This window comes from Helianthus annuus, chromosome 11 (genome assembly GCF_002127325.2).
Source record: "Helianthus annuus cultivar XRQ/B chromosome 11, HanXRQr2.0-SUNRISE, whole genome shotgun sequence".
In the NCBI taxonomy this organism is placed as follows: Eukaryota; Viridiplantae; Streptophyta; class Magnoliopsida; order Asterales; family Asteraceae; genus Helianthus; species Helianthus annuus.
In genome coordinates, this window is record NC_035443.2 from 39,088,201 (window position 1) to 39,115,113 (window position 26,913).

The 26,913-nt window shown below is 38.2% G+C and overlaps 1 protein-coding gene across 1 annotated transcript; it reads left to right on the top strand.

Moving 5' to 3' along the window:
• Positions 1 to 7,613: 7,613 nt before the first annotated feature.
• On the top strand, positions 7,614 to 10,472 carry LOC118483785. The gene is made up of 2 exons (XM_035979371.1): positions 7,614 to 9,587; positions 10,118 to 10,472. The coding sequence occupies exons 1-2, from the start codon at positions 7,716 to 7,718 to the stop codon at positions 10,217 to 10,219; spliced, it is 1,974 nt and encodes a 657-aa protein (XP_035835264.1). The 5' UTR covers positions 7,614 to 7,715; the 3' UTR covers positions 10,220 to 10,472.
• Positions 10,473 to 26,913: the final 16,441 nt, after the last annotated feature.

A 26,913-nucleotide genomic window follows, 5' to 3' on the forward strand; every position in this document is an offset into this window, starting at 1 on the left:
TTGTTAGCTAGCCGGCTGGTCTTAAAACGGAAATCTGGTAGTCTCTCTTAATCTTGTTAAAAAGAAATAAATTAGTTTGCCATTCAAAAGAAATAAATTGGTGTAATATACTATATATTAGACCAATATCAAGTGGGCTGCCCCACATTAATAAAAAGAAATATATACTTGAATAAAAAATTTTAACAGCGCATAATAATGGTGAACGGGGTGGGTGCGGTAAAGGCAGCGGTGAACCTCTATCACGCGGAGAACACCGCCGCCGGTCACCTTTGCCGCGTGTGGTTGTTTATATTCGGTGTATAGTCACCGTGTAAGGGAGGCAAATTTTTGACCGTTGGCTGCACAGGAAACCAATCACAATTTTCTTTTTTTTTATATTTAAAAAAATAGTTTACCTTTCCCCAAGACAGGTGACCACCCCTTAGGGTGTATGTTGGAAATATTAAAGATAATATTAAGAGGAACATACAAGTTGGTATGTTTCCTCCATCCCACATTGGTGGAGTGATTGAAGTTTGGAGTGGTTTATAAGGGATTACCCCTTATGGGCCTCCAAAGTGTTAAATGGGTTGAGTAGTGGATGAAGCCCACACGCGCGCCGAGCCGAGCCGAGCCGCGAGCTCGCGAATGGGCGCGTTTGAGGCGCACTTCGCACTTCGCACTTCGCACGTACGCATCGTCGCTAGGAGCTGAGGAGCTTTTATTTTTAGCTAAGGTTCGGTTTCAGGTGGGTCAGATCTGTAAACCGAAGGAGATAGGGATGGATTCGAAAACTGTGGGGGTTATCCCATAGTCAATCGAATTCGTTTAAGGATAATTATCTAGTAATTCGAATTGGTTATGGATTGTTATCTCTCTCCCTATTTTTCTCACTCTCTGGTATAACCCACAACTATAAATAAAGGCTTCCTGTTACCCATTCAAACACTGAAAATTTCGCAGCCTACTCTCCTCCATCTGGGTGTTCGTGTTTTCGTTCCAGCTTCTGCGTTTTCTGGTTTCCATTGCTGTTGGAATACCAGATCAGTTCTGCATTAAATCCTGGGAGTTTACGCTGCAGCTCACAGCAATACGAGCGCGTAAAATCCTTTAAGGACAGGAATCATCCGTGCAGTTCAAGTTTCTCGTTTAAAGATCTTCGATCTCAATCGCCAGGTTGGTTTTAATTTTGCGTGTTATTTAAATTCGTCCGACAACGGGACAGTCTCCTTCTACCTTTCTTTAATCAGTTTGCTCAAGTTGGAACAAACTGGTTTGGCTGATAACTCGGTAATTAATAAATTAATTGTTTGATTAAATTATTTTTCAACAGTGTACGGGATGGATTAGGCAAATGCATCGGCAAAAGGATATGCCGCACGACATGTCCACCACCATCAAAGATATGTCGCGCGGTAAAAGGATTTGCGGGGAAGAGTTGCCGCTTGCGGCAAATATGAGGGAGAGGGGTAAGTGGTGGGGCCAGTATCTTCTAAACCAATCATATGTTTTTTTAATGGTTTGGGGGAAACCAACCCTTGTGTTTTTGGGTAAGAGCGGAGAATGATAGGGGAAATGACATGGCACAATATGATTGGGTGGGTGGAAAGTTTGCCCCATCTCATTAGGCATGCACCCCTTACGCCCTAAATGTTTTAATGGAAGATGAGACTTAGAGAAAGGAATTGACATGGCAAGATTAGGGCCGCTCAAACCCTCGACGCTCGTTCGAAATTGCTCGAAAAATAGTCGTTCGATTTGACGCTCGGTTGTAAACGAGCCACCCTGCTCAGTTTGGTTTGTAAACGAGCCAAACATGAGCAAAGGTCCGCTCGGCTTGGTTCGGCTCAAGTTATTATTTTTAATTATTATTATATATATACATATACATATACATATACATATACATATACATATACATATACATATACATATACATATACATATACATATACATATACATATACATATACATATACATATACATATACATATACATATACATATACATATATATACACATAGGATGAGGATCATTACAGAACACTAACTATTGCGAGAACAAAAAGAACAAATCTAAAATACTAAATTTTGGAATTTAAAGTACATATTTTTTTAAATTGAGTTAATTAAACAGATGGACCCTGTGGTTTATAGTTAGTTTCACCTTTGAGTACTAACTTTTTTTAACAGGTTTAGGTTTTATGGTTTCAATTTTGTAACACCTTTGGGTACTAACACCAAAATTATCAATATAATGACTAAAATACCCTTCCATTCTTTTTAATTTTATCAATGTAACACATTTGGGTACTAACACCTAATTTTATTTAAGTTTAAATCAATTTTACAAAATCTATTTTTTTATTTTCATCTTTTTATTATATCTCTTAATTAACATAAAATCTATTTTTTTTTGTTTATTTTGTATTTATAAATATAAAGAGAAAAAGTCAGAAAACGTCTGCTCCATTTTTTATTTATTAATAATATTACTAAATAATAATAGATAAATATTTGACTAATATTATGAATATATAAAAACTCTTTAAAATATAAATTAAATAATAAAACAAATGATATAATAAGTATCTATTAAAATCCATAGCAATCTTGAAAACACACGAATATAATATCTGAAAATTAGTTAAATTAATATATCAAGATATGTAGCATAATCGAGAAAAACTGTTTAAAAATAACTACAACTAATTTAATATATTTTGTAGTAAAATCGTAAAAATGTATAATCTAATCTGATTTGTTTGTTACGATCAATTACTTGGCACATTTTGAGACGGTGTGATTAAACCATGACGTCTCTATTTTATTTGTGTATCTATGTGCTTAGGAAACACTTTAGTTCCGACGAGATACAGTCTTTTATTATTATTGTTATTGGTTTGATATTATTTAATCCCATATATTTAAAATTACAAAAATTAAAACTAAGTTTTATACATTAAACACGTGTAATACACGGAGTTTTAACCTAATATCTTAATAATAATTTATTTGCACACTACCAACTATTATTATACCTTTTGAATTTTAATTATTTAAGATTTTGAGTAACTTCTATCGTGCTAAATTATTTATCATTTCTTAAAAAATATATATAAATATCTACTTATAAAAAAACAAAAAATAAATAGATTTTATGTTAATTAAGAGATATAATAAAAAGATGAAAATAAAAAAATAGATTTTGTAAAATTGATTTAAACTTAAATAAAATTAGGTGTTAGTATCCAAAGGTGTTACATTGATAAAATTAAGAAAATGGAAAGGTATTTTAGTCATTATATTGATAATTTTGGTGTTAGTACCCAAAGGTGTTACAAAATTGAAACCATAAAACCTAAACCTGTTAAAAAAAGTTAGTACCCAAAGGTAAAACTGGCTTTAAACCACAGGGTCCATCTGTGTAATTAACTCTTTTAAATTTTATGTTTCTTATATTCATATGTGTATTTTATATATATAGGTAAAGGATCTTGTAAAAAGTCCATCTTTTGTAAGAAGTGTAAGAAATAATCTTGGAATGACAAGTGTCCCTCCTCTTAATTAATTCAAAAGGGTAGATTAGTAATTGTACATTTTTGTCATTTAGTTGATTTACAATATAACTGAAAAAAAAAACTGGCCATGAGAATTTTTAGGGATTGATTGTTTCATCATCATCTTTACGTCATCTTCTCCGATTTGAACACACATGCATATCCGACCACCGTCACCAATTTCTTTCGTCTCCACAAATCATTCACCGTCATCGTCTTTCATCTTCGTCATCCTCATTTCTGATCGTGACTTGAATCATGGTCATGGTGTTTTAAAATATGGGAATGTTTTGTATTTTGATTGTCCAGATGTTAAAACACCATGGATGTAATCACAATACAATGTTTTCTGGATTCTAGATAAAACACCATGACTTGAATCATAGTCAATTTATCCAGTTATTTTAAAACACCACGCCATGAATCTGATTATACAATGTCTCCATATAAAACACCATGACTTGAATCATAGATGTTTAAAACACCACACCATGAACAATGTCTACAGATAAAACACCAAGACTTGAATCATAGTCATGGTGTTTTAAAATCTGGGGATGTTTTTGTATTGATAAAACACCACGCCATGAACAATGTCTCCTGATAAAACACCATGACTTGAATCATAGATGTTTTAAAACACCACGCCATGAACAATGTCTCCAGATAAAACACCATGACTTGAATCATAGTCATGGTGTTTTAAAATCTGTGAACGTTTTCTATTGATAAAACACTACGCCATGAACAATGTCTCCAGATAAAACACCATGACTTGAATCATAAGCGTATAAAACACCACGACATGAACAATGTCTCCAGATAAAACACCATGACCTGAATCATAGTCAATTTATCCAGTTTTTAAAACACCACACCATGAATCTGATTATAGATCTATTTATGATAAAGTATGAAGAAATTCGTTGATTTTTTGGAGATTGATGACGGTTACCATATAATTCGCTGGTTACCATATGATTCGCTGATCTTCAGGAAGGTTGATGGGGGGTTTTGAAACGGTTACCATATTTTGAAATGTTGGAAAAGTCACTATTGCCCTTCAATATTTACATAAGGTCCTTCTAATTAAAACACAATTTACATTTTATACCCTATTGATCTCAACCATTAGATCAAATATCCAATGGTTTAAAACACTTCTTACCCTTCTTACATTTTAGACACTTTTTACCATATCCCTACCCTATATATATATATATATATATATATATATATATATATATAGGGGGCTGCTAGAATGAGAACCACCCCGAGTTGTAAGAACCGCGAGAACTACACCCCACGGAGCGCCGTTCGCCATGATTTTTTTTTTACAAGTAGATGTGTGTATTATAAACACAGCCGTAAAAAATCATGGCGAACGGCGCTCCGTGGGGTGTAGTTTTTTACACCACAAGTTTGGTGTTTTTTAATTTTTTTTCTTTTTTCTTTTTTTTTCACCAAACTTGTGGTGTAAAAAACTAGACCCCACGGAGCGCCGTTCGCCATGATTTTTTACGGCTGTGTTTATAATATACACATCTACTTGTAAAAAAAAAAAAATCATGGCGAACGGCACTCCGTGGGGTGTAGTTCTCGTGGTTCTTACAACTCGGGGTGGTTCTCATTCTAGCGGCTCCCTATATATATATATATATATATATATATATAACAACGACTTTAACCTACACATAGCCTACATACATGTTGGTAATTTAACCTACACATAACCTACAAAAAGTGAAAATTTTCCAATTTTGTTTTGAATTCTAGTGTAAGAGACAATAAATCTTATATTTGTAACATTTTCATTTACTTTTTAGGTTTTTTGGATAGAAAGAATGGGCGATTCATTGTGTTCCGCGTGTTCTGGCAATATTTAATGTTCTTTATAGAACCTTCTCCTATACACATATATATTACACAAATATAAATATAAATATAAATATATACACACATACATATATACGTAAATATAAATTAAATTTTTAGTTTTATATATACCACTCTATTAGATTTTGGTCCACTATATACAAATTTACAACTATATCTATACGTACAAGCCCAATCACGCCAATAAAAAAATTAATATCAAATCCAAAAGTTAAACCCTAAATCGATAAACGACAGTCTACTCATCGCCTTAATGTTTCATGTCGTTACCCTAAGTTCGTCTCTTGCTCCCAACGTCATAGTTCGTTCAATATGATCATCGCCTCGTCTGCCAAAACATTGTTATTCATAAGAAAAAGAGTTAATTGCCATTTTCGCCCCTGAGGTTTGGGCACATTTGCCATTTTCGTCCAAAATGACAGTTTGGTATTATTTAGCCCCCCACGTTTGTCACTTTTTGCCATTTTCATCCAAATGCCTAACCTAGTCAGTTTATACCGTCAGATGGGGTATTTTTTGAAATTTGTTAATGGTAAGGGGGTAACTTGTAAATAATATGTAACAAATGAAATTTTAATATGATCATCGAAACCCATAAATCAAGATCATCTTCAAGAAGTATTACAGATTATACCGTAACAAATGATCTGTAAAGGTTATGTAACAAATGAAATATAAATATTTTCAAATAATCTGTAACAATGAAATATAAATATTTTCATTTGTAAGAAGTATTACAGATTATTTGCTATGATGTTCATCAAAACCCAGAAATCAAGATCATCTTCAAGAACATCATCATCAAAACCCAGACATCGTTCATCTTCAAACATCATCATCAAAACCCAGAAAATCAAGAACATCATCTTCAAGAACATCTAAAACCCAGAAAATCCCAAATCAAGAACAAATTGCGAAACACCAGAAAATCCCTTCATAATCTGCACCATCTTCATCATCTGCAAATCCGACGACCTCCTCCTCTGCACCATCTCCGGCAACGACGGCACAACCTGCACAACCTGCACAACCTGCAACTCCGACAACGACGGAAATGGCTTCAAATCTGTATGCGGTGGCCCCATCTCTCACTCTAGATCTGAACAATGACGGCACAACCTGCAACTCCGGCCCATCTCTCTCTCTCTTCTGCGATCGTTTCAGATCTTGCCTGAAATCAACCCGGTCTTGCCTGAAATCGATGCCGCAAAACCCTCCACCGGTGAAGAAAGCGGGTGTAGTTTGGGTGTGCGTCCATTGTCCTTCGCCGGAGAAGAAAGGGGTGTGGCAGGTGGCGCTGAACTCTCACACAGAGAGAGTGTGAAGAGGTTTAGAGAGAGAGAGAGAGAGGATTTATAATTAGTGGGCGTGGGGGTGGTGGCGGTGTAGTGGGGGCGGTGGAGGTGCGGTGGTGGGGATGGTGGCGGTAGTGATGTGGTGGCGGTAGTGGTGCAGTGGGGGTGGGCGTGGTGGTGGGGGAGATGAATGATCTGTGAACGAGTGTATATAAGGGTATGTATGCATTGGCCACTTTACAATTTAGCCCCTTATCATTTTCAAATTTCGAAAATACCCTAAATTGGGTAAAAAGTAACCTGGTTGGGTATTTGGGTAACTAGGTTAGGCATTTGGATGAAAATGGCAAAAAGTGACAAACGTGGGGGGCTAAATAATACCAAACTGTCATTTTGGACAAAAATGGCAAATGTGCCCAAACCTCAGGGGCGAAAATGGCAATTAACTCTAAGAAAAATATTATGGCATGAAATGTGTCTGTTTTTAAAGACATAAAAACTTGAGACCCAACGTTGTCATTATCTCTCTCAACAAATTTAAATCGGGCGATATGGTTGTCCAAATCGCTCGAAATTCGCTCGATGCTCGCTCAGAATATTTACTACTCGGAAAATGCTCGCTTGATTTGAGGCTCGGTTTTAAATGAGCCACTCCACTCAGTTCGGTTTGTAAACGAGCCAAGCACTAGCAAAGGTCTGTTCGGCTCGTGAACAGCCCTAGGCAAGATGACAAGATATGATTGGGTGGGTGTAAGTTGTAACTCTCCTAGAAAATTTAAAAGTTAAAACCACGTGTCTTGTACACTTTATTAACGAGTTTCAGCAGTAAAAGTAATAAAAAAAGTCAAACATTGCGGACATTAGAAGTTCAAGTATCTCTATTCTCTCCAGCTATCATCTTCAGTATTGCGTGGGTCATCTTCAATTCATCTCTCTCCCAATCAAAAACATTTCAATCTTACCTTCAACCTATAAAGAAAACATGGAGCTCGTACCATACTCCGACCCCAACCCAACCTCCTCCTCCTCCTCCTCCTCCTCACCACCCTGGCAAGACATGTTCCGATCAGCCTCCACCCGCAAACCCGAACCCGAACCCGAACCAGTTCCAACCAACAACCCACTTCAACCTATCAACAATCCAGATCAAAACAAATCTTCTTCAATCTCCAACGACCCACAGGTACGTCTAGCACTCTACATAGCCATGGCTCACGCCGGCTTAGTATTTGCCACACTTGTACTCTTTGCTCTTTCCAAATTACTCCAAGAATATCTCCGCCCCATTCTTTGGGCTGTTCTTTGCTCCATCCCTCTTCGTGGGATTCAACAAACTCTAGTTTCCTTTTGGTCTGAGCCTTTGAAACAAGGCCTTACAGACACTGTACTAGCAGTACCTGTATCTGTATACAGGGTTTTCATAGAGACCATTGTTGAGATAAGAGACGTGTTGTTCAAAATTGTTCGTAGTAAGAAGAGGAAACATGATTCTGTGAAGCGAAAACGAAGTGGGTTTTCGATATTGTTGAGGTGGCTGGTGTCTTTTTGGGTTTTTGTTATGGGTTATGAACAGTTTGGTGTTGTCGGTGCTGTTGTTCTGTTGGGGTTAGGGTTTATGTTTAGTTCTAGTCATGTGAAGTCTACTATGTCTGCTGGTTTGTCGTTTGGGCGTAGTTCGAAACCGAGTGTTCATACGGCGTTCTTGACCAAAGGGGTTTTGTATAGATTGGAAACGATTGTTGCGTTCGGGTTGATTTTTGGTATGATTGTGGGTTCGATAACTGTTACTATGTTTTTTTCGTATAAGATTGGTGTTGAAGGGAAGGATGTCGTGTATTCGATTAAATCTCATGTTGAAGAGAATAATTACGCTGAGAAGATTGGATTAAGGCAATGGATGGATGAGAATAATGTCCCGGATATGGTTGATCGCTACACGACACAGTTTTACGAAACGGTAAACCAACAGATTGATAGTTTGGCTGTGCAGTATAACGTGACGGAAATTGTTCAAGAAATGAAACAGTTAATCGCACCACGTGGGTTAAACATAAACCCGACGAATTCTTCTGCACCTTCTACCGCGCTAGCAACGCCAAACCCGTATACTGAGAAGATACTAAGTTTGAAACGGATAGTTACTAATCGTGAATGGTCAGCGATTTATCCCGAAGTTAATGCTATGTTAAACGAGGCGCGTATTAGTAAAGCGGATATGATGGAAAAAGCAAAAGCGGTTGCTTTTCAAGGGAAAGATATTATTCAACGCGTGCTTGCTAGTAGTAAATCGATTGTGGGTGGTAGCACTAAGGTTGTTTTCATAGTTATTGAAGGAATAGTTTCTGGTGCAGCGGGATTTCTGAATTTTATCTCGCACTCGATGGTTTTCATATGGGTTTTATACTCTTTGATAACAGCGGATTCTGGTGGGGTTACAGAACAAGTTATGTATATGATTCCGATTCCACGATCCACTAGAAAACGGTGTGTTGAGGTTCTTGATAAAGCTATTTCTGGTGTACTTTTGGCTACTGCAGAGATTGCGTTTTTTCAAGGGTGTCTCACTTGGCTTTTGTTTAGATTGTTTAACATTCATTTTCTGTATACGTCAACGTTGCTTGCGTTTATCAACCCTTTACTCCCGATATTTCCTTATTTTTTTTCAACGATCCCAGCAGCGTTGCAACTTGTGCTGGAAGGGAGATATATAGTTGCCATTTGTTTGTCGATTATTCATCTTGTGCTTATAGACTACGGCGCTACTGAAATTCTAGAAGATATACCTGGTCACAGCGCGTATCTTACCGGGCTTAGCATCATCGGTGGAGTGGCATTGTTCCCATCTGCTTTGGAGGTAAATTATATTAGCCAGATGTCACAAAATGGGCGGGTCGGGTTAGGATGACCTGAAACTTTGTCCCATATTTTAAAGTTATTTTAGTAAACCGTTAATAAGTTAATAGAGTAAATTACTTTTTGAGTCTTTGTGTTTTAGTGGCTTTAACCACTTGAGTCCAAACTCAAAAAGTTTAATGCCCTGACTCCCTAATCGTTCATTTGATAACGTTTTGAGTCCCTGTGTTTTAGTGGTTAAAACCTAAACATAGGAACTCAAAAAGTAATTTGCTCCAATTAAAATGTTAATTATGATTACAAAGTATATTATTACAATGATAATCTAATATTTTGATAATGCGACCATTTGGCTCACATGACCGGTTTCCTTTTTGGTAGTTTTTTGATTCACCAATCCACATGTTAGATATATAAGACATAACCCGAACTGAAACGTTATAAGTAAACGGGTTAAAATGCCACCCTGAGTTCTTTACTTCATATACTTGACATCATTTGGTTATTTATCGATGAGTTTGCGTAATGCAGGGAGCGATATTGGGGCCATTGATAACAACTGTTCTTATTGCTCTAAAGAATTTGTATGTAGAATATGTTTTGGATGAACCAAAAGAAGAGAAACAAGAGTAAGGATATATGGCCTTTTTATGGTCCATTTGCAGGAGAATTCTTTATAAGTCTTATGATTAATTATGTATACTAGCTGGGAGCAATGTGTCAGCTTTCTATATATATATATGGTGTTCTGGGCCTATTCTTTGTAAAGGTGATGGTCCTTGCACTCTTCATTTTTTTGTTTGTGTAAAAGCTTATATTCTTTGAAAGCTTGTATTGTTTGAAGCAATATACTTATTTATTAATAATTACATATATTCATACGAAACTGCTGTGTTTTTGCAACCTGTTGCATCCTTTTTACTACTGTCACGTCATGCCACATTAGTTTTAAATATCATTTATTGTGGATTAGGGTTGTTCAAACCGCTCGACGCTCATTCGGAAATTGCTCGTTCGATTTGATGCTCGGTTGTAAACTAGCCACTCTGCTCGGTTTGGTTTGTAAACGAGCCAAGCATGAGCAAAGGTCCGCTCGGCTCGGTTCGGCTCGAATTATTAATTTTAATTAGTATATATATACAGGGTTAGGATATAATAGGAAGTTTATTTGGCTAAGAAGGCTAGGAAGTAATCTTGACCATCCATTTAGTTAATCAAGGGCTAAGATTAAATGAGGGAAATTGAAGGGAAGAAAAGAGGCGCATGAGTTTAGGCCTGTAAATGAACCCAACGAACACAAACATAGGCATGTTCGTGTTCGTTCATTGAACTTTAACCGAACACGAACTCGAACATATAATCGAACACATTTTTTTGTTCATGTTCGTTCATTAAGAAAACGGGCATGTTCGTATTCGTTTATGTTCGTTCGTTTAAAGCCTAAACGAACATTTCACGAACATAAACGAACACAAACGAACATAATCAGATAAAAAAAAATTAACTGAATATATTTGAATCAACATAAACAAACATAAATTAACATGATTAAAAAAACATAAACGAACACAAATGAACGCAATTGAATAAATATAAACAAACACGATTTAACATTAGTGAACACAAACAGACAAATCTAATATATTATAGTTCATCCGAAACCACATCTAAATTAGGGTTCATGATACTAAATTTAAGTAGTATTTTTATATAAATATTAAGTAAGTGATCAGTTACGATCTAAGAAAAATTTTAAAATTTCTTTTTCTATTACTAGAAAACTTAATTACTAATTAGTTATATTTATATAAGAAGTTAAAAACCTAATATTTATATAAACATAACTATTTATGTATTTACTAAGATATAAACGAACATAAACGAACGTAAATAAACGAACATTCACGAACATAAACGAACGTTCACGAACATAAATGAACGAACACAAGGTGTGTTCATGTTTGTTCATTTAATTAAACGAACATAAATTTTTGTTCGTGTTCGTTCGTTTATTAAATAAACGAACATAAACGAACTTCCCGCCAAACAAGTTCACGAACAGTTCATGAACGTTCGGTTCGTTTACAGGCCTACGTGAGTTTGTTTAGGGCATTCTAGTCAATCCAAGCCAATAGTTTCTCTATCCTTCGATTCCCCCCAGTTTTTAAACGTTAATAACTCTTTCATACGACATTATTTTTTTATAAAAATTGCACCAAAACAACGAGCGTTTTTTTATCTTTAAAACGAGTATACTATTGCTATATTTTCGAAAATTTTTTTTGAAACCCAGTTGCGTAAAACGCAATGGAAAAAACACAGTTGCGTAAAACGCAATGAAAAAAAAAAACCTAAAAATGTCATTTTTCTAAAACGCAATGCACCAAAAACACAAAGAAATGTCTTATTTGTAAAACGCAATGGCCAGAAAACACAAATAAATGTCTTATTTGTAAAACGCAATAGCCTAAAAACACAAAAGAAAGTGTACTTTCTAAAACGCAATGGACTGAAAACACATAAAAATGTGTTTTACCTAAAACGCAATGCACCAAAAACACAAAGAAATGTCTTATTTCTAAAACGCAATGGCCAGAAAACACTTATAATGTCTGTTTTCTAAAACGCAATGGACTGAAAAAGCATAAAATGTGTTTTACCTAAAACGCAATAACTAAAAGCACTTCAAAAATGTGTTTATCTAAAACGCAATAGCCAAAAAACACATAAAAATGTCTTATTTCTAAAACGCAATGGCCTAAAAACACAAAAGAAAGTGTATTTTCTAAAACGCAATGGACTGAAAACAAATAAAAATGTGTTTACCTAAAACGCAATGAACTAAAAACACTTCAAAAATGTGTTTTTTCTAAAACGCAATGATTAGAAAACACATAAAACTCTCTTATTTCTAAAACGCAATGGACACAAGCTGACCTATCTGTGAATTTGTCTGAACCAGAGAGTAGCAAATCAAAAACTGTCTACGAATTATTGTCTTCGAAATGAGGCAATTTCTGGAAAATTAAATTTTCTGATGCATTTTTATTAAAGCAATTTTCTGGACACAGCTCAACCCCAACCAGGGGCTCTGCCCCTTGGATCCCGCCAGGGGCTGCCGCCCCTAGGACCCTGCTACCAGGGGCGCTGCCCCCGGACCCCCGCCAAGATCATAAAACGCAATGACTAAATTAAAAACCCAGATAATAAAAATGAAATTAAAGAATTTCTTACATGGATCGAAGTCGGTTTCTTCAACGATTGACGAAATTTGAATGATTGAAACACTTATCAGAGATCGAATCGAACGGATCGAGTGATTATCTTCAAAATCACTGGAAAAAACGAGATTTTGTATGAAATTAAACTGGGTTTTCTTCAAAAATGCTGAAGAACACGTTGATCGGGTGTTTGAATCATTGATTGGTGACGAAAATCGCACTATAATGTAGTGATTATTGAGATAGGAAGTGAAGAAATGGTTGAAGATGGTGGGTTTTGAAAATGGTGGGTTTTGATGTTACTGGGAAGAAGAAGGAAGAATAAAAGGATAAGATTGACTAAAATACCCTTCCTCTTTATTTTAAATTTTGCCACATGTCCTAATCCTATTGCTTCCTATACTTCCTAGCCAAAATAAACTTCCTATTTGATCCTAACCCTATATATACATGTACACATACATGGGTAGGGATCCTAAGAGAAGTCCACCCTATTTGAGAAACTTGAACATTCTGGACCACACATTTTCCTAAGCCTTTCGTCATATACACATATGTATAGTTTAAAATTGACTATATACATATATGTATATTGTCAAATCTTGAATTATACACATATGTATATAGTCAATTTTAAACTATACATACATGTATATTATGAAAAGCTTAGAAAAAACGTGTGATCCAGAATGCTTCTCAAGTTTCTCAATTACCCTAATGTTTCTCACATGATCCTAACCCACATATACATATATAGGGAGAGGATTATGAGAAAACTACATATAAATGAGAACTAAAAAAGCCTAAAAAACATGGCAAATTTTGTTTCTTACAATTTTTTTTTATAAAAAATTGCTACTTTTTATGTATAAAAAACTTTTTTTTTCAAAAAAAAGAACTTGTATTACACATGTGCATTATATGCTTAAAATTAGCTTTTGAGTTTTGTTTAGCTTTTAGGGTTAGTTTTTTGAAGGTTTAGGATTGGGATTAGGACAAGTTTTCGATAGATATGCATAAATAATATTAAAGATATTATTTTTGACGATTTATCGAACATGGAATATATATTTATGATTTTAAAAGATAAGTATATATTTTGGTCATGATCGACTTACCGGTTTTGTGGAACGATGTCCCACAATATAAATATGATTTTTTAACATAAAATATATATTTATTACCCGGATCATTCGTGCACCGACACAGGTTTATACAAGGGACTAGGTCCCGGAAATTATTCAAGTATGTGTATTTATATGTATATGTGTGGTAAGAGTAAGGATCCTACAGAAAGTGTGTTTTTCCTAACAAGTGTAGGAAGCGATCTGAGCCATCAGATGAGTGTGTTTAATGGTTGAGATCATTTTGGTGGCATTTTGGTAATATACATGTCTTTAAAATAGGCTAATTTAATTGATCGGGGGTAAATGTGTCATTTAAGTTGTTTTAAATAAGGAAATAACTACTAATCATAAAACCACATCTAAAAATGTCAAAAAAATTTTCTCTCTCTCTAATCCCTCACATTTAAAAACATCTAATCATACAAAAAAATAACGATAAATCAGATCTAGATGTGTTCATAATAGTGTGTTTTAGCGATAAAACACAATGTGACGAACTAGTGACTGACTGCTAAAACACAACATCATGAATGCCAACTGATAAAACACAACGTGAACCAGTAACTGATAAAACACAACATCAAGAATGCCAAAATCATATAAACCAGTAACTGATAAAACACATTCTGGTGAAACCAGTAACTGATAAAACACAATATCAAGAATGCCAAAATCACATCAACCAGTAACTGATAAAACACATTGTGATGAAACAGTAGATAAATTACAAAAGAACATGCCATTCATGAATCATAACTGGTATAACACATTGTGATGAAACAGGTAATTGATAAAACACAACATCAAGAATGCCAAAAATTATATCAACCCAGTAACTGATAAAACACATTTTGATGAAACCAGTAACTGATAAAACACAACATCAAGAATGCCAAAATGTCACACCCCGATTTCCACGTGTTTCACCGGTGGGCCCGGTGGGGGATTACCGTGACGTAGTTGGCAACAATATAGTCAAACCACACAATATATAAATGCACAGCGGAAGCAATAAGATAAAATATAAGTGTTGTTCAACAGACGTAGGCATCTTAAGCTTGCGAGACTCTTTACTGATGCTAAGGAGAAATATCCAGCCAATTACGCTTAGAACCTGCATTTAATCTTTTTGGGGAAAATACGTCAGTTTACACTGGTAAATACATTCAACCGACACTTTTGTAAAATGTTTAATAAAATTGGTTTGAATGCACATGGCACAAACTCTTTATAACTTGGGATAATTTATAATTAAATCTTGTAAAAGGATTACATGTTACTATGCGTTCGGTCGCCCGGGTCGTGCCGGGTTAAAGGTTAATAGACACGCCACTAAGCATAAAGCCGTGGCGGGAAAACCAACGGTTATACCTTTAATAATATAGACACATTACGGGTGTACGCCTACACCCGTGTGTCGGGGTCGTGGCCATTTCGTAAAATGATGCCAAGGATATCCGGGACATGGTTATTAAGCTCCCAAAGGCGTAAAGCCAACAAAACAAGATTTTAAACGGGTCACATTGATAATACCCAACTACTAATGAGTTGGGGTCAATTGCCCGACCAAGCGGTATTTTAAATACCGTAACCCAAGCCCGTATAACGGAAAATAAGTTAAAAGTATTTACCTGAGCAAGTATTAATCCTTAATAAACAATGCAAGTTTCTTTTACTGGTCTCCTATTCTGGAACGAAGGTTTAAATCAACCTATTAGAATCCTAACGGGTCTTTAGTTTAGCCTTAGCTTAGACCAGTCAGTTTCAAAGGATATTTACGGTTTAATCGCGTGAAAGGCGAAAACCGGGAATGGAATGTGATTCAGACCCGACAAGTTTGAAGACTTGTTTCATATGGGTAATATAATCACACTCTGGATTTTGAGGTCAAAACAATAAGGTTTGACCCGTTTCGGCTAGTTTATGTAAACTAGTTACATAAGCCGAACCGTACGCACAAAAGGCGTAACGGGTAACCGTAAGAGTCCTACACAAATTTCCTAAGTCAATATGCTTTAAAGAAGTTGTGGTATCAGTAGGATACCTTCCGTAATGCCCGTAACGAGTTTTAATCCAATTTATGCCGCGTAGGGGTATTTCGGTCATTTTAAAGATCATAAAAGAGGTTTCTGAGTACTACAAGAAATATGAGTTTTCCGATCAGTTTATAAAGTCCAAAATACTCTATTTATTATTTAAAATCAGTAGCGACTGGAATCGGGTCAAAATACTTTGTAGAACTCAAGTTATGCTCGAAAATGGTATATTCGGTATTTACCGAACCGATGCCATAACCGCAGGTTATGAGCATGTTAAAAATCATTAAAAATCTTTAAAAATCTCCAATATTATTTTACATCAGTGGGTAAAAGGTTTGGTACCGAAATTTGGGTTTAGATAGGCGTTATGCTAATTGCGCCATTTAATTACTAAAGTTTCCGTAATTGCGTTATTTAGCATAACTCCTATTCTGGACCTCGGATTGACGTGAAATTTTAGGGACATGCTTAGAATTCAGTAACTAAGGTTATGGTCCTTTCACATGTCCGAAATTCTCGTTTTAAATTGAAAAGGGTGTTACGGTCAACTTTTAAGCATTTAACGGAAAGGTGTAAAAGACTCGGACAAACAACGAACCGGTCACAGAGGGTTATAGCATCATGTAACCTGGTCCTAAGAGAGTCCTAGGGCATATCTAAATCATACCATAACGGGTCAGAACTGAAGTCAAAGCAAAAGTCAAAGTTTTGCGTCTTTCGGTTCCGAACCGGGTCAAAACAGTAAATGGTCGGATCAAACAAGCTTAGACTAGTTAATATACTTATTATCATGTTATATGAGTGTTAAAACAGATTACACGCAATCTACATTACTGATTATGCTTAAAATCGCAAAATAGCATTCTGTTGACTTTTTCTAAGCAAGTTTGACTTGACATTCGGACTAGTTAGAGTGGGAATCAGAGGGTGCCCTTTTAGGGGTTTAATGCCCACATGATTACCAACATATAACTACTTTTGATTCGACAAACCATTGGACCATTTGTGATTTATCGCCAAGTCAACCGTTAATTACGACGGATTAACTTTTAAGCTAAAACTATGGAAAACTAAACCACAAAGGGTTAGGCAAACTTACAGAAGCTTGGTGCACGACCAGAGATGTTAGAAGAATGCTTTAGAGCTCCAGAAATGGGCAGATGAGTTGCTTGAAGGTGTAATGAACAATGGTGCACTACATTGCCTTTTATAGTGAAACTTTGGGCATAAGATCATTACAACTCAACCTATAATTGCTCATGGATGATGAGCAGCTGTCCCTGAGTGTTTGGGGACATGTAGGGGGCGCCCATGCTTCAATTAATGCATCCAAGGTCGGTTACAAGCTCAAACATTTAATATGTGTGAGTTTTCTTCTTCTGGGACTTGACGCGGCCTGCATTAAGGTTCAGGCTAGGCTCACGCGGGCCGCCTGAATCCTTATGTCAGGAACCGTATCTTCATATGGCTCGCGGCCCGCCTGAACTTCCTTGTTTCTCTAATGCGTGCCGCCTGAGGCCTGTAAATCAAGATTTTCAAATCTTTTGCCATTATTAGCCTGACCTTTCGGTTTCGAAGGGGTAACTTTGCGATTTGGGCCTCGATTATTTACGAAGAAGGGCCTCGTGACTTTTACCCGCGCCGTTAAGTCTCCGGTTAGTTTAATTACTATCCGAAAAGTCTTATCTTTCATTGTTGACGCTTCTAACCCCTTGCATACGGAATTGATCATAACTTTCTCGTTTTAACACGGAACTTCGTGAAATTTATATCGTATATTCTAGTGAGCGTAATTTACTGTTACAAAGCCTCGGGTATGTTAAAGGGTCACTCAGAGGTATTACTTAAACATGTTGACACAATTAACCCCTGTAGTTTGTAATTTCTCACTTTCTTCCGTATTTCATTCCGTACGATCCATGATTTATCCGTTTGAAGGTACGAGCATCATTTAGGGTTACTGTACAATGTATTTATCCCTCGTTGACATTTTTGACCCTCGAATTTACATACTTTCCATGTTTGTCAACTTTAGTCCTTTATTCAATATTTAACACCACGTGTAAACTCAAGACACGTGTCAATACATTATTGGACGCAAAATTTCGAGGTGTTACATCCTCACCCCCTTAAAAGAAATCTCGACCTCGAGATTTATTGGAATAGATGAGGGTACTTCTCCTTCATCGTGGACTCAATCTCCCACGTGTACTCGGGACCTCTACGGGCATCCCATTTCACCTTCACAATTGGTATGTACTTCCTGCGAAGTTTCTTAACGTGTCGATCCTCGATTGACACAGGTTTCTAAACGAATTTTAAGCTCTCGTCGATGTGTACATCTGTATGCGGTATAACCAGTGATTCGTCTGCGAAACACTTCTTCAGGTTACAGATGTGGAACACATTGTGGATACCACTGAGCTCTTCCGGTAAGTTTAATTTGTAGGCAACCGATCCGACACGTTCGATTACCTCGAAAGGTCCAATATATCTCGGGCTTAGTTTGCCTTTCTTACCGAATTGCATCACCCCCTTCCATGGTGATACCTTTAGCAGTACTTTGTCGCCTACTTCGAAATTGAAAGGCTTACGCTTCAAATCTGCGTAGCTCTTCTGCCTATCTCGGGCAGCTTTCAATCGATCGCGAATTTGGACAATCTTGTCCGTTGTCTCGAATATTATATCGGGTCCTGTCATTTGGATATCTCCAACTTCTGCCCAATAAACGGGCGTTCTACATTTTCTACCATATAGAGCTTCAAAAGGTGCAGCCTTAATGCTCGTATGGTAGCTGTTGTTATAGGAGAATTCGACTAATGGTAGGTGGTTATCCCAACTGCCACCTAGGTCGATTGCACATGCACGGAGCATGTCTTCTAGTGTTTGGATTGTACGCTCACTCTGTCCATCTGTCTGAGGGTGGTAAGCCGTACTGAAGTTTAGCTGCGTGCCCAAGGATTGCTGGAAGCTTTTCCAAAAGTGTGACGTGTACCTGGTATCTCTATCAGAGATAATAGACACATGCACGCCATGCAGGGCTACAATCTTGTCTACAAACAACTGGGCCAATACATCGGAGCTATGAGTCTCCTTTATGGGTAGGAAATGTGCTGACTTGGTCAGTCTATCAACTATCACCCATATTGTATCGTTTCCCTTCTTTGTCTTTGGTAATTTGGTGATGAAATCCATCGTCACCATTTCCCATTTCCACTCGGGGAGTTCAGGCTGTTGTAGCAAGCCTGACGGCTTTTGATGTTCAGCCTTTACTTGCGCACAAGTCAAGCACTTTGCTACATAGGTGGCTATAGACTTTTTCAAGCCTATCCACCAAAAATTTGCCTTCAAGTCCTGGTACATCTTATCAGCACCAGGATGAACGGAATATCGGGAATTATGGGCTTCCTGAAGAATAACGTCACGAAGACCTCCATAAACAGGAACCCATATCCTTCCATTCAATCTCAAAATTCCGTCTTTGCCATAGGATAACTGCTCCTCAGTTACCCCTAGCTTCTCGTTTGGATAGTTAGCTTCTAACACAACTTCTTTCTGTGCAGCTAACAATCGTTCATTCAGACTGTTCTTGATTTCAATGCTCTTGGCATTGATCCTTATCGGCTTCACTCTTTCTTTCCTGCTCAAAGCATCTGCGACTACATTGGCCTTGCCTGGATGGTATCTTATTTCACAGTCATAGTCATTCAGAGTTTCCATCCAGCGTCGCTGCCTCATATTCAGGTCCTTCTGATTGAACAGATGCTGAAGGCTTTTGTGATCAGAATAGATCACAAATTTAATGCCATAAAGGTAATGCCTCCAAAGTTTTAGTGCAAACACAACGGCACCCAATTCCAAGTCATGGGTGGTGTAGTTCTTTTCATGCACTTTCAATTGTCGTGAGGCATAGGCAATCACCTTGCCCCTCTGCATAAGCACACAACCCATTCCGGTGTGTGAAGCATCACAATATACGACGAATTCTTCCATTCCGTCTGGCAATGTCAACACTGGAGCATTGCTAAGCTTTTGTTTGAGGATATCAAAAGCTTCTTGCTGCTTAGGGCCCCAATCGAACTTTATTTTCTTTCTAGTTAAAGAAGTTAGGGGTGCAGCAATTCTTGAAAAGTTTTCGATGAAGCGTCTGTAGTATCCTGCTAGACCTAGGAAACTGCGAATCTCCGTAGGTGTCTTCGGCTCCTGCCAGTTCATGACGGCTTCAACCTTAGCGGGATCCACCTGGATACCACGCTCGCTGACTACATGTCCAAGGAACTGGACCTCTCGTAGCCAAAAGTCACATTTAGAGAACTTGGCATAAAGCTTTCTTGATGAAGCAGTTTAAGGATACATCGAAGATGCTTTTCGTGGTCAGCTTGACTTTTCGAGTAGATAAGGATGTCATCGATGAAGACAATGACAAATTTATCCAAATAAGGCTTGCAAACGCGATTCATGAGATCCATGAATGCGGCAGGTGCATTGGTGAGCCCAAAAGGCATCACTAGGAACTCGAAATGACCATATCGAGTCGTAAATGCAGTTGTATGCACGTCTTCGTCCTTGACCTTCAATTGATGGTACCCTGACCTTAGGTCAATCTTGGAGAAGTAGCTCGCTCCTTGCAACTGATCGAACAGATCGTCGATCCTGGGCAAAGGATACCTATTCTTGATCGTCACTTTGTTCAGCTCACGGTAATCGATGCATCGAACCATCTTTCTTTTTGACGAATAGGATTGGCGCTCCCCAAGGAGATGAACTTGGTCTAACAAAACCTTTGGCCAGCAGATCATCTAGCTGCGTCCTTAATTCTTTCATTTCCGTGGGTGCCAATCTATAAGGCGCTCTCGCGATCGGTGCGGCTCCTGGAATGATGTCGATACTGAACTCCACTTGTCTGTCTGGTGGCAAACCAGGCAGTTCTTCTGGGAAAACTTCAGGATAGTCGGAGATGACTGGAATGTCTTCAATTCTGGGTTTCTCCTCACCGATGATTACCTGTGCCATATAAATGACACATCCTTTCTTCAAACATCTGGATGCCTTTAGCATAGATACATGTGCAGGCAATCCATGTCAAGTATCTCCTTAGATGATAAGTGGTTCTCCAGACGGAGTCTTGATTACCACTTGTTTTTGGTTGCACACGATTTGGGCTTGGTTATGCGATAACCAATCCATACCCAATACTATGTCGAAACCAGCGAGTTTAAAGGGTAACAGGGATAAAGGAAATGAGTGGTTCCTAATGGATATAACACATCCATCTAAAACAGTTGAGTCTGTTCCCATAGTCCCATCAGCTAGTTCTACTTCGTATTTTACATTCAAGGTTTTAACATGCAGTTTTAATAACTCGCAGGACTTATCATCCACAAAGGATTTATCTGCTCCAGAATCAAATATGACTCTTGCGAAAACATCATTGATAATGAACGTACCGGTTATGACATTGTCGTCTTGGATAGCCTCTTTAACATCCATCTTAAAGACCCTTGCATTGGTCTTCTTCCCATCTTCAGCCCTTTTCACATTCTTCGGGCAGTTCGTCTTGATATGCCCCTTCTCATTGCAACTGTAACAAGTTGCATCCTTGAGTTTCTTGCACTCAAGAGTCCTATGCTCCGAGGACTTGCATATCCCACACGGCTTCGGTGGGGATTTCTTCTCAAACCTGCACCTTCCAAAGTGGTGCTTCTGACAGACCTTGCACAAGGGCTTGTCGCTCGACTGTCGGTCATTTCTCTTGTTCTCTGACCCCCTCTTGTGGTCACAATTTCCCTGGTGCTTCTTGTTGGATTTGCGCGAATCATCGTCTTCACGCTTCCTCTTCTCACTGTCGGCATTCCTCAATGATCTCTGCCTCACTGCATCAAGCGTGAGAGACAGAGATATATCTGCCACGGATCTGAAGGTAGCAGGCCTAGAAGCCTTTACGCTAGCTTTTATTTCTGGGGCCAAGCCCCCAATGAAGCGCGCAATCCGTTTGGGTTCCGGTGTTACAAGATATGGAACCAATCTCGACAGAGTGTTGAAAGTCGTGAGATATGCCTGGTAGTCCAGGTTCTTCATGAGTAGCGATAGGAAGTCAGATTCGATCTTTTCAACCTCGTGCTGAGGGCAGTAATTTTCTTTGATGAGAGCCATAAATTCCTCCCATGTCATGCTGTACAAAACGGCCTTCCCAGAGGCTTGAACGAGAGATCTCCACCACGCTAGGGCTTCACCCTTGAACGACTGTGAAACAAACTTCACCAAGTCTCTCTCTGCACAACCACTGATGTCCACCATGGTGTCCATCTCGTCTAACCAGGTCATACAATCCACCGCGCCCTTTTCCCCAGTGAAATCTCGGGGTTTGCAACATACGAAATATTTATACGTGCAACCCCTGGCGCGAGGTGTATCATCGACCACTTTCTTCTTAGGGTGGACACTATTCTCATTGGATGAGTGCCCATCGTCGTCCTTCTTAGGCTTAGACGGAGTTGAGGGTGGTTTGATGTGAGATTTGGTGTGGGTTTTTGGTTTTGAGTGTGGGGTAGATAAGGTTCTGCTTCGGGACTCAGTGTACTCTTCATACTGACGATCTAGGGCTGCCTTAACAGCGCCGTCTACTAGAGCCTTCAATTCAGCGCCCGTTAAATGAATATGGGCGTTATCATTTTCATCTTCCTTCGAATGACTATTAACTCCACTTGGTTCAGCCATTGTGACTTGAATCTGCTACAGAAGAAAATGACAATGTTTTATTTAGGAGTTTATTATGGAACTGTCTTTTATGGCAATTCATTAACCATGGTAAACAGAGACCATATTTGGTTAATTTGTCACTCACAGTTTATTTAGGATTTGAATATAACTTATCCTATTTACAAATAATATTGTTAGTGGCACATAAGCCTAGTCACAAGGACGTTTTTATAATATAAGCCGGGATTACAGAGAATCAAGGCATGGAGGTTTGAACCATAGTTCTTTTACCCCTTTTCTGACAGGGAGTCATAGACTACAACTGTCTTTTGTCTTATATGACAATAAGTATGGCCCGTGGGCACTACATCACTAATGGATGTTTTTAAATAAATGATCATCTTTATTGACGATTTTAACCCATGATTTACAAATCATTAATTTGGGTTTTGGAATCCCTTAATGGATTCGTATATAAGAATGGTGCGTGTGATTTTAATGAATCACATCTGCCAAGGATGTTAACATGTTTACAGAGGTTAACTGGAATCTGAATCTTTTTAATTAAGTCTTACCATCTTGGCCGGGTCTTATGATGACACTAGGCTAGGTTTCACTATTAAGATTCTTTATTTAGGCAGATTAAATTAAAAGGAATGATCCTTGTTTCATTGTATACAATAACAAAATGAAATTTATAACATATATTCCATTAATCATAATAATGGTTACATACTGCCCTAAACGGGACTTTTAAATAAATAGATACCTACGCAGAGGTTCATAGAAAACAAGTCCACGCAGGGACCAAATACATAGATAGATGTCCGCACAGGGATTAAAAGATAAGTCCTCGCTGGGACTGAAATGCAATTGTCCACGCAGGGACTAAACACGATAGATGTCCTTGCAGGGACTAAAACACTTAAGGCTAATGTCCTCGCAGGGACCTGTTTGTAATAGTAAATACAATAATACATGAAGAGACTAATGATCTCGTTTCTTCCTCCCTTTTAGTAGGTTTGCTAGGCCTTTAAGGAATCCACGATTACTTTTACGTTCTTGCTCAAAGTCTCGTTCCACTCGGTTTTGACGGTGGAGAATTTCTTCTTGCTCCGGTGGAGAAAAACGTGGCTGTTGCGACGGTTGTTGAACCGGAGGTCTAGGAGGTATTGGATACCCATGAGCTGAGTAATCTGTTCCCCAAAGGTTTCCATAAGCTCTGTCTGGATGGAGGGCATTGTAATTAGCCGCTACCACGTATGGGTCGGCATCATAATTATAATTATAGTGCGTGTGAGTCGGCTGCTCAAACGGGTTGTACGCGGTGGAACCGCCGTATGCTGGTATTGGATTGTCATAGCCGAATGGTGGTGGAGGTGGTGCAACTGGTGCAGAATTCACCTCTGCAGGGTGACCAGAAGGTTCCCCTAACTGTGGTTCTTCAGGTACTGGCGGAAAGTGACTTGCACTCGAGTGGCGAGGGGTGCTAAAATGGAATTCCCCTCCTCAGGTGGACATCCGCGCGCCTGATCTCTTACGCCTTGGCGGATCTGGATCCTGTTGCTGTTGCTGCTCATGAGGCGAGAAGTGATAAGAGGGTGTGAAGTACCAATCACACTGGTTAAACCTCGCCTGGTAACTGTCGGGACCTTGATAGGGCGTTCCATGGAAGGATGACCCATCAGAGATCTCGATAGGGTGGTTGGGAGTACCTCTTGCAGGTTCTATGGGATCCGTGTCTTCATCCATATCTACCGCATTATCTTCGGAGAAATGGTCTTCAGGTCCTAAAGGATTATAACCTATTGGTTCTTGGACATAATCAGCCGGGTTAAATCGGCCTTGAAAGAAAGGAGTAGGATCGCCACAGGAACGGTGCGAGGCAGATCACTGGAGAGGTATAAACGAAGGTTGAGGGTTACTGGGATCGTTCTCCGAATTTGGTCCAAAGGAGTGACGGTATGAAGGTGTCGAACTGTGCGAGGTAGAATGTCTTGCAGGTTCAATGAGGTTTCTTCTACGTCTCTGAGGTTCTTCACTCCTTGTACTGGAAGGAGCTCGCATGTTCGAAGGTCCGGCCTCGTGATCATTATGAGTAGTGATCGGCCCTTTGCCTCTTCCTCCTATTCTAATTGCTGGTGGCATAATTCCTGCTTAACAAACCTTTAAATCATAATAAACGATAAAAGATAAACTGGAATAACAATTCGAATTTGTCCTATGTTCTTGTCTAGACTCAAGTATGTGCAACTGTGTCATTGAGATTAAACACTTAAGGATAATGTTTAATTCACTCGACGTTGGCTCTGATACCAACCTGTCACACCCCGATTTCCACGTGTTTCACCGGTGGGCCCGGTGGGGGATTACCGTGACGTAGTTGGCAACAATATAGTCAAACCACACAATATATAAATGCACAGCAGAAGCAATAAGATAAATATATTTCAACCTTTGAATGTAATATCAAAGTATTACAATTGTCGAAATATAATCCACAGAGGATCAAAATAAAATATAAGTGTTGTTCAACAGACGTAGGCATCTTAAGCTTGCGAGACTCTTTACTGATGCTAAGGAGAAATATCCAGCCAATTACGCTTAGAACCTGCATTTAATCTTTTTGGGGAAAATACGTCAGTTTACACTGGTAAATACATTCAACCGGCACTTTTGTAAAATGTTTAATAAAATTGGTTTGAATGCACATGGCACAAACTCTTTATAACTTGAGATAATTTATAATTAAATCTTGTAACAGGATTACATGTTACTATGCGTTCGGTCGCCCGGGTCGTGCCGGGTTAAAGGTTAATAGACACGCCACTAAGCATAAAGCCGTGGCGGGAAAACCAACGGTTATACCTTTAATAATATAGACACATTACGGGTGTACGCCTACACCCGTGTGTCGGGGTCGTGGCCATTTCGTAAAATGATGCCAAGGATATCCGGGACATGGTCATTAAGCTCCCAAAGGCGTAAAGCCAACAAAACAAGTTTTTAAACGGGCCACATTGATAATACCCAACTACTAATGAGTTGGGGTCAATTGCCCGACCAAGCGGTATTTTAAATACCGTAACCCAAGCCCGTATAACGGAAAATAAGTTAAAAGTATTTACCTGAGCAAGTATTAATCCTTAATAAACAATGCAAGTTTCTTTTACTGGTCTCCTATTCTGGAACGAAGGTATAAATCAACCTATTAGAATCCTAACGGGTCTTTAGTTTAGCCTTAGCTTAGACCGGTCAGTTTCAAAGGATATTTACGGTTTAATCGCGTGAAAGGCAAAAACCGGGAATGGAATGTGATTCAGACCCGACAAGTTTGAAGACTTGTTTCATATGGGTAATATAATCACACTCTGGATTTTGAGGTCAAAACAATAAGGTTTGACCCGTGTCGGCTAGTTTATGTAAACTAGTTACATAAGCCGAACCGTGCGCACAAAAGGCGTAACGGGTAACCGTAAGAGTCCTACACAAATTTCCTAAGTTAATATGCTTTAAAGAAGTTGTGGTATCAGTAGGATACCTTCCATAATGCCCGTAACGAGTTTAATCCAATTTGTGCCCCGTAGGGGTATTTCGGTCATTTTAAATATCATAAAAGAGGTTTATGAGTTCTACAGGAAATCTGAGTTTTCCGATCAGTTTATAAAGTCCAAAATACTCTATTTATTATTTAAAATCAGTAGCGACTGGAATCGGGTCAAAATACTTTGTAGAACTCAAGTTATGCTCGAAAAGGGTATATTCGGTATTTACCGAACCGATGCCATAACCGTAGGTTATGAGCTGGTTTAAAATCATTAAAAATCTTTAAAAATCTCTAAATATTATTTTACATCAGTGGGTAAAAGGTTTGGTGCCAAAATTTGGGTTTAGATAGGCGTTATGCTAATTGCGCCATTTAATTACTAAAGTTTCCGTAATTGCGCTATTTAGCATAACTCCTATTCTGGACCTCAGATTGATGTGAAATTTTAGGGACATGCTTAGAATTCAGTAACTAAGGTTATGGTCCTTTCACATGTCCGAAATTCTCGTTTTAAATTGAAAAGGGCGTTACGGTCAACTTTTAAGCATTTAACGTAAAGGTGTAAAAGACTCGGACAAACAACGAACCGGTCACAGAGGGTTATACCATCATGTAACCTGGTCCTAAGAGAGTCCTAGGGCATATCTAAATCATACCATAACGGGTCAGAACTGAAGTCAAAGCAAAAGTCAAA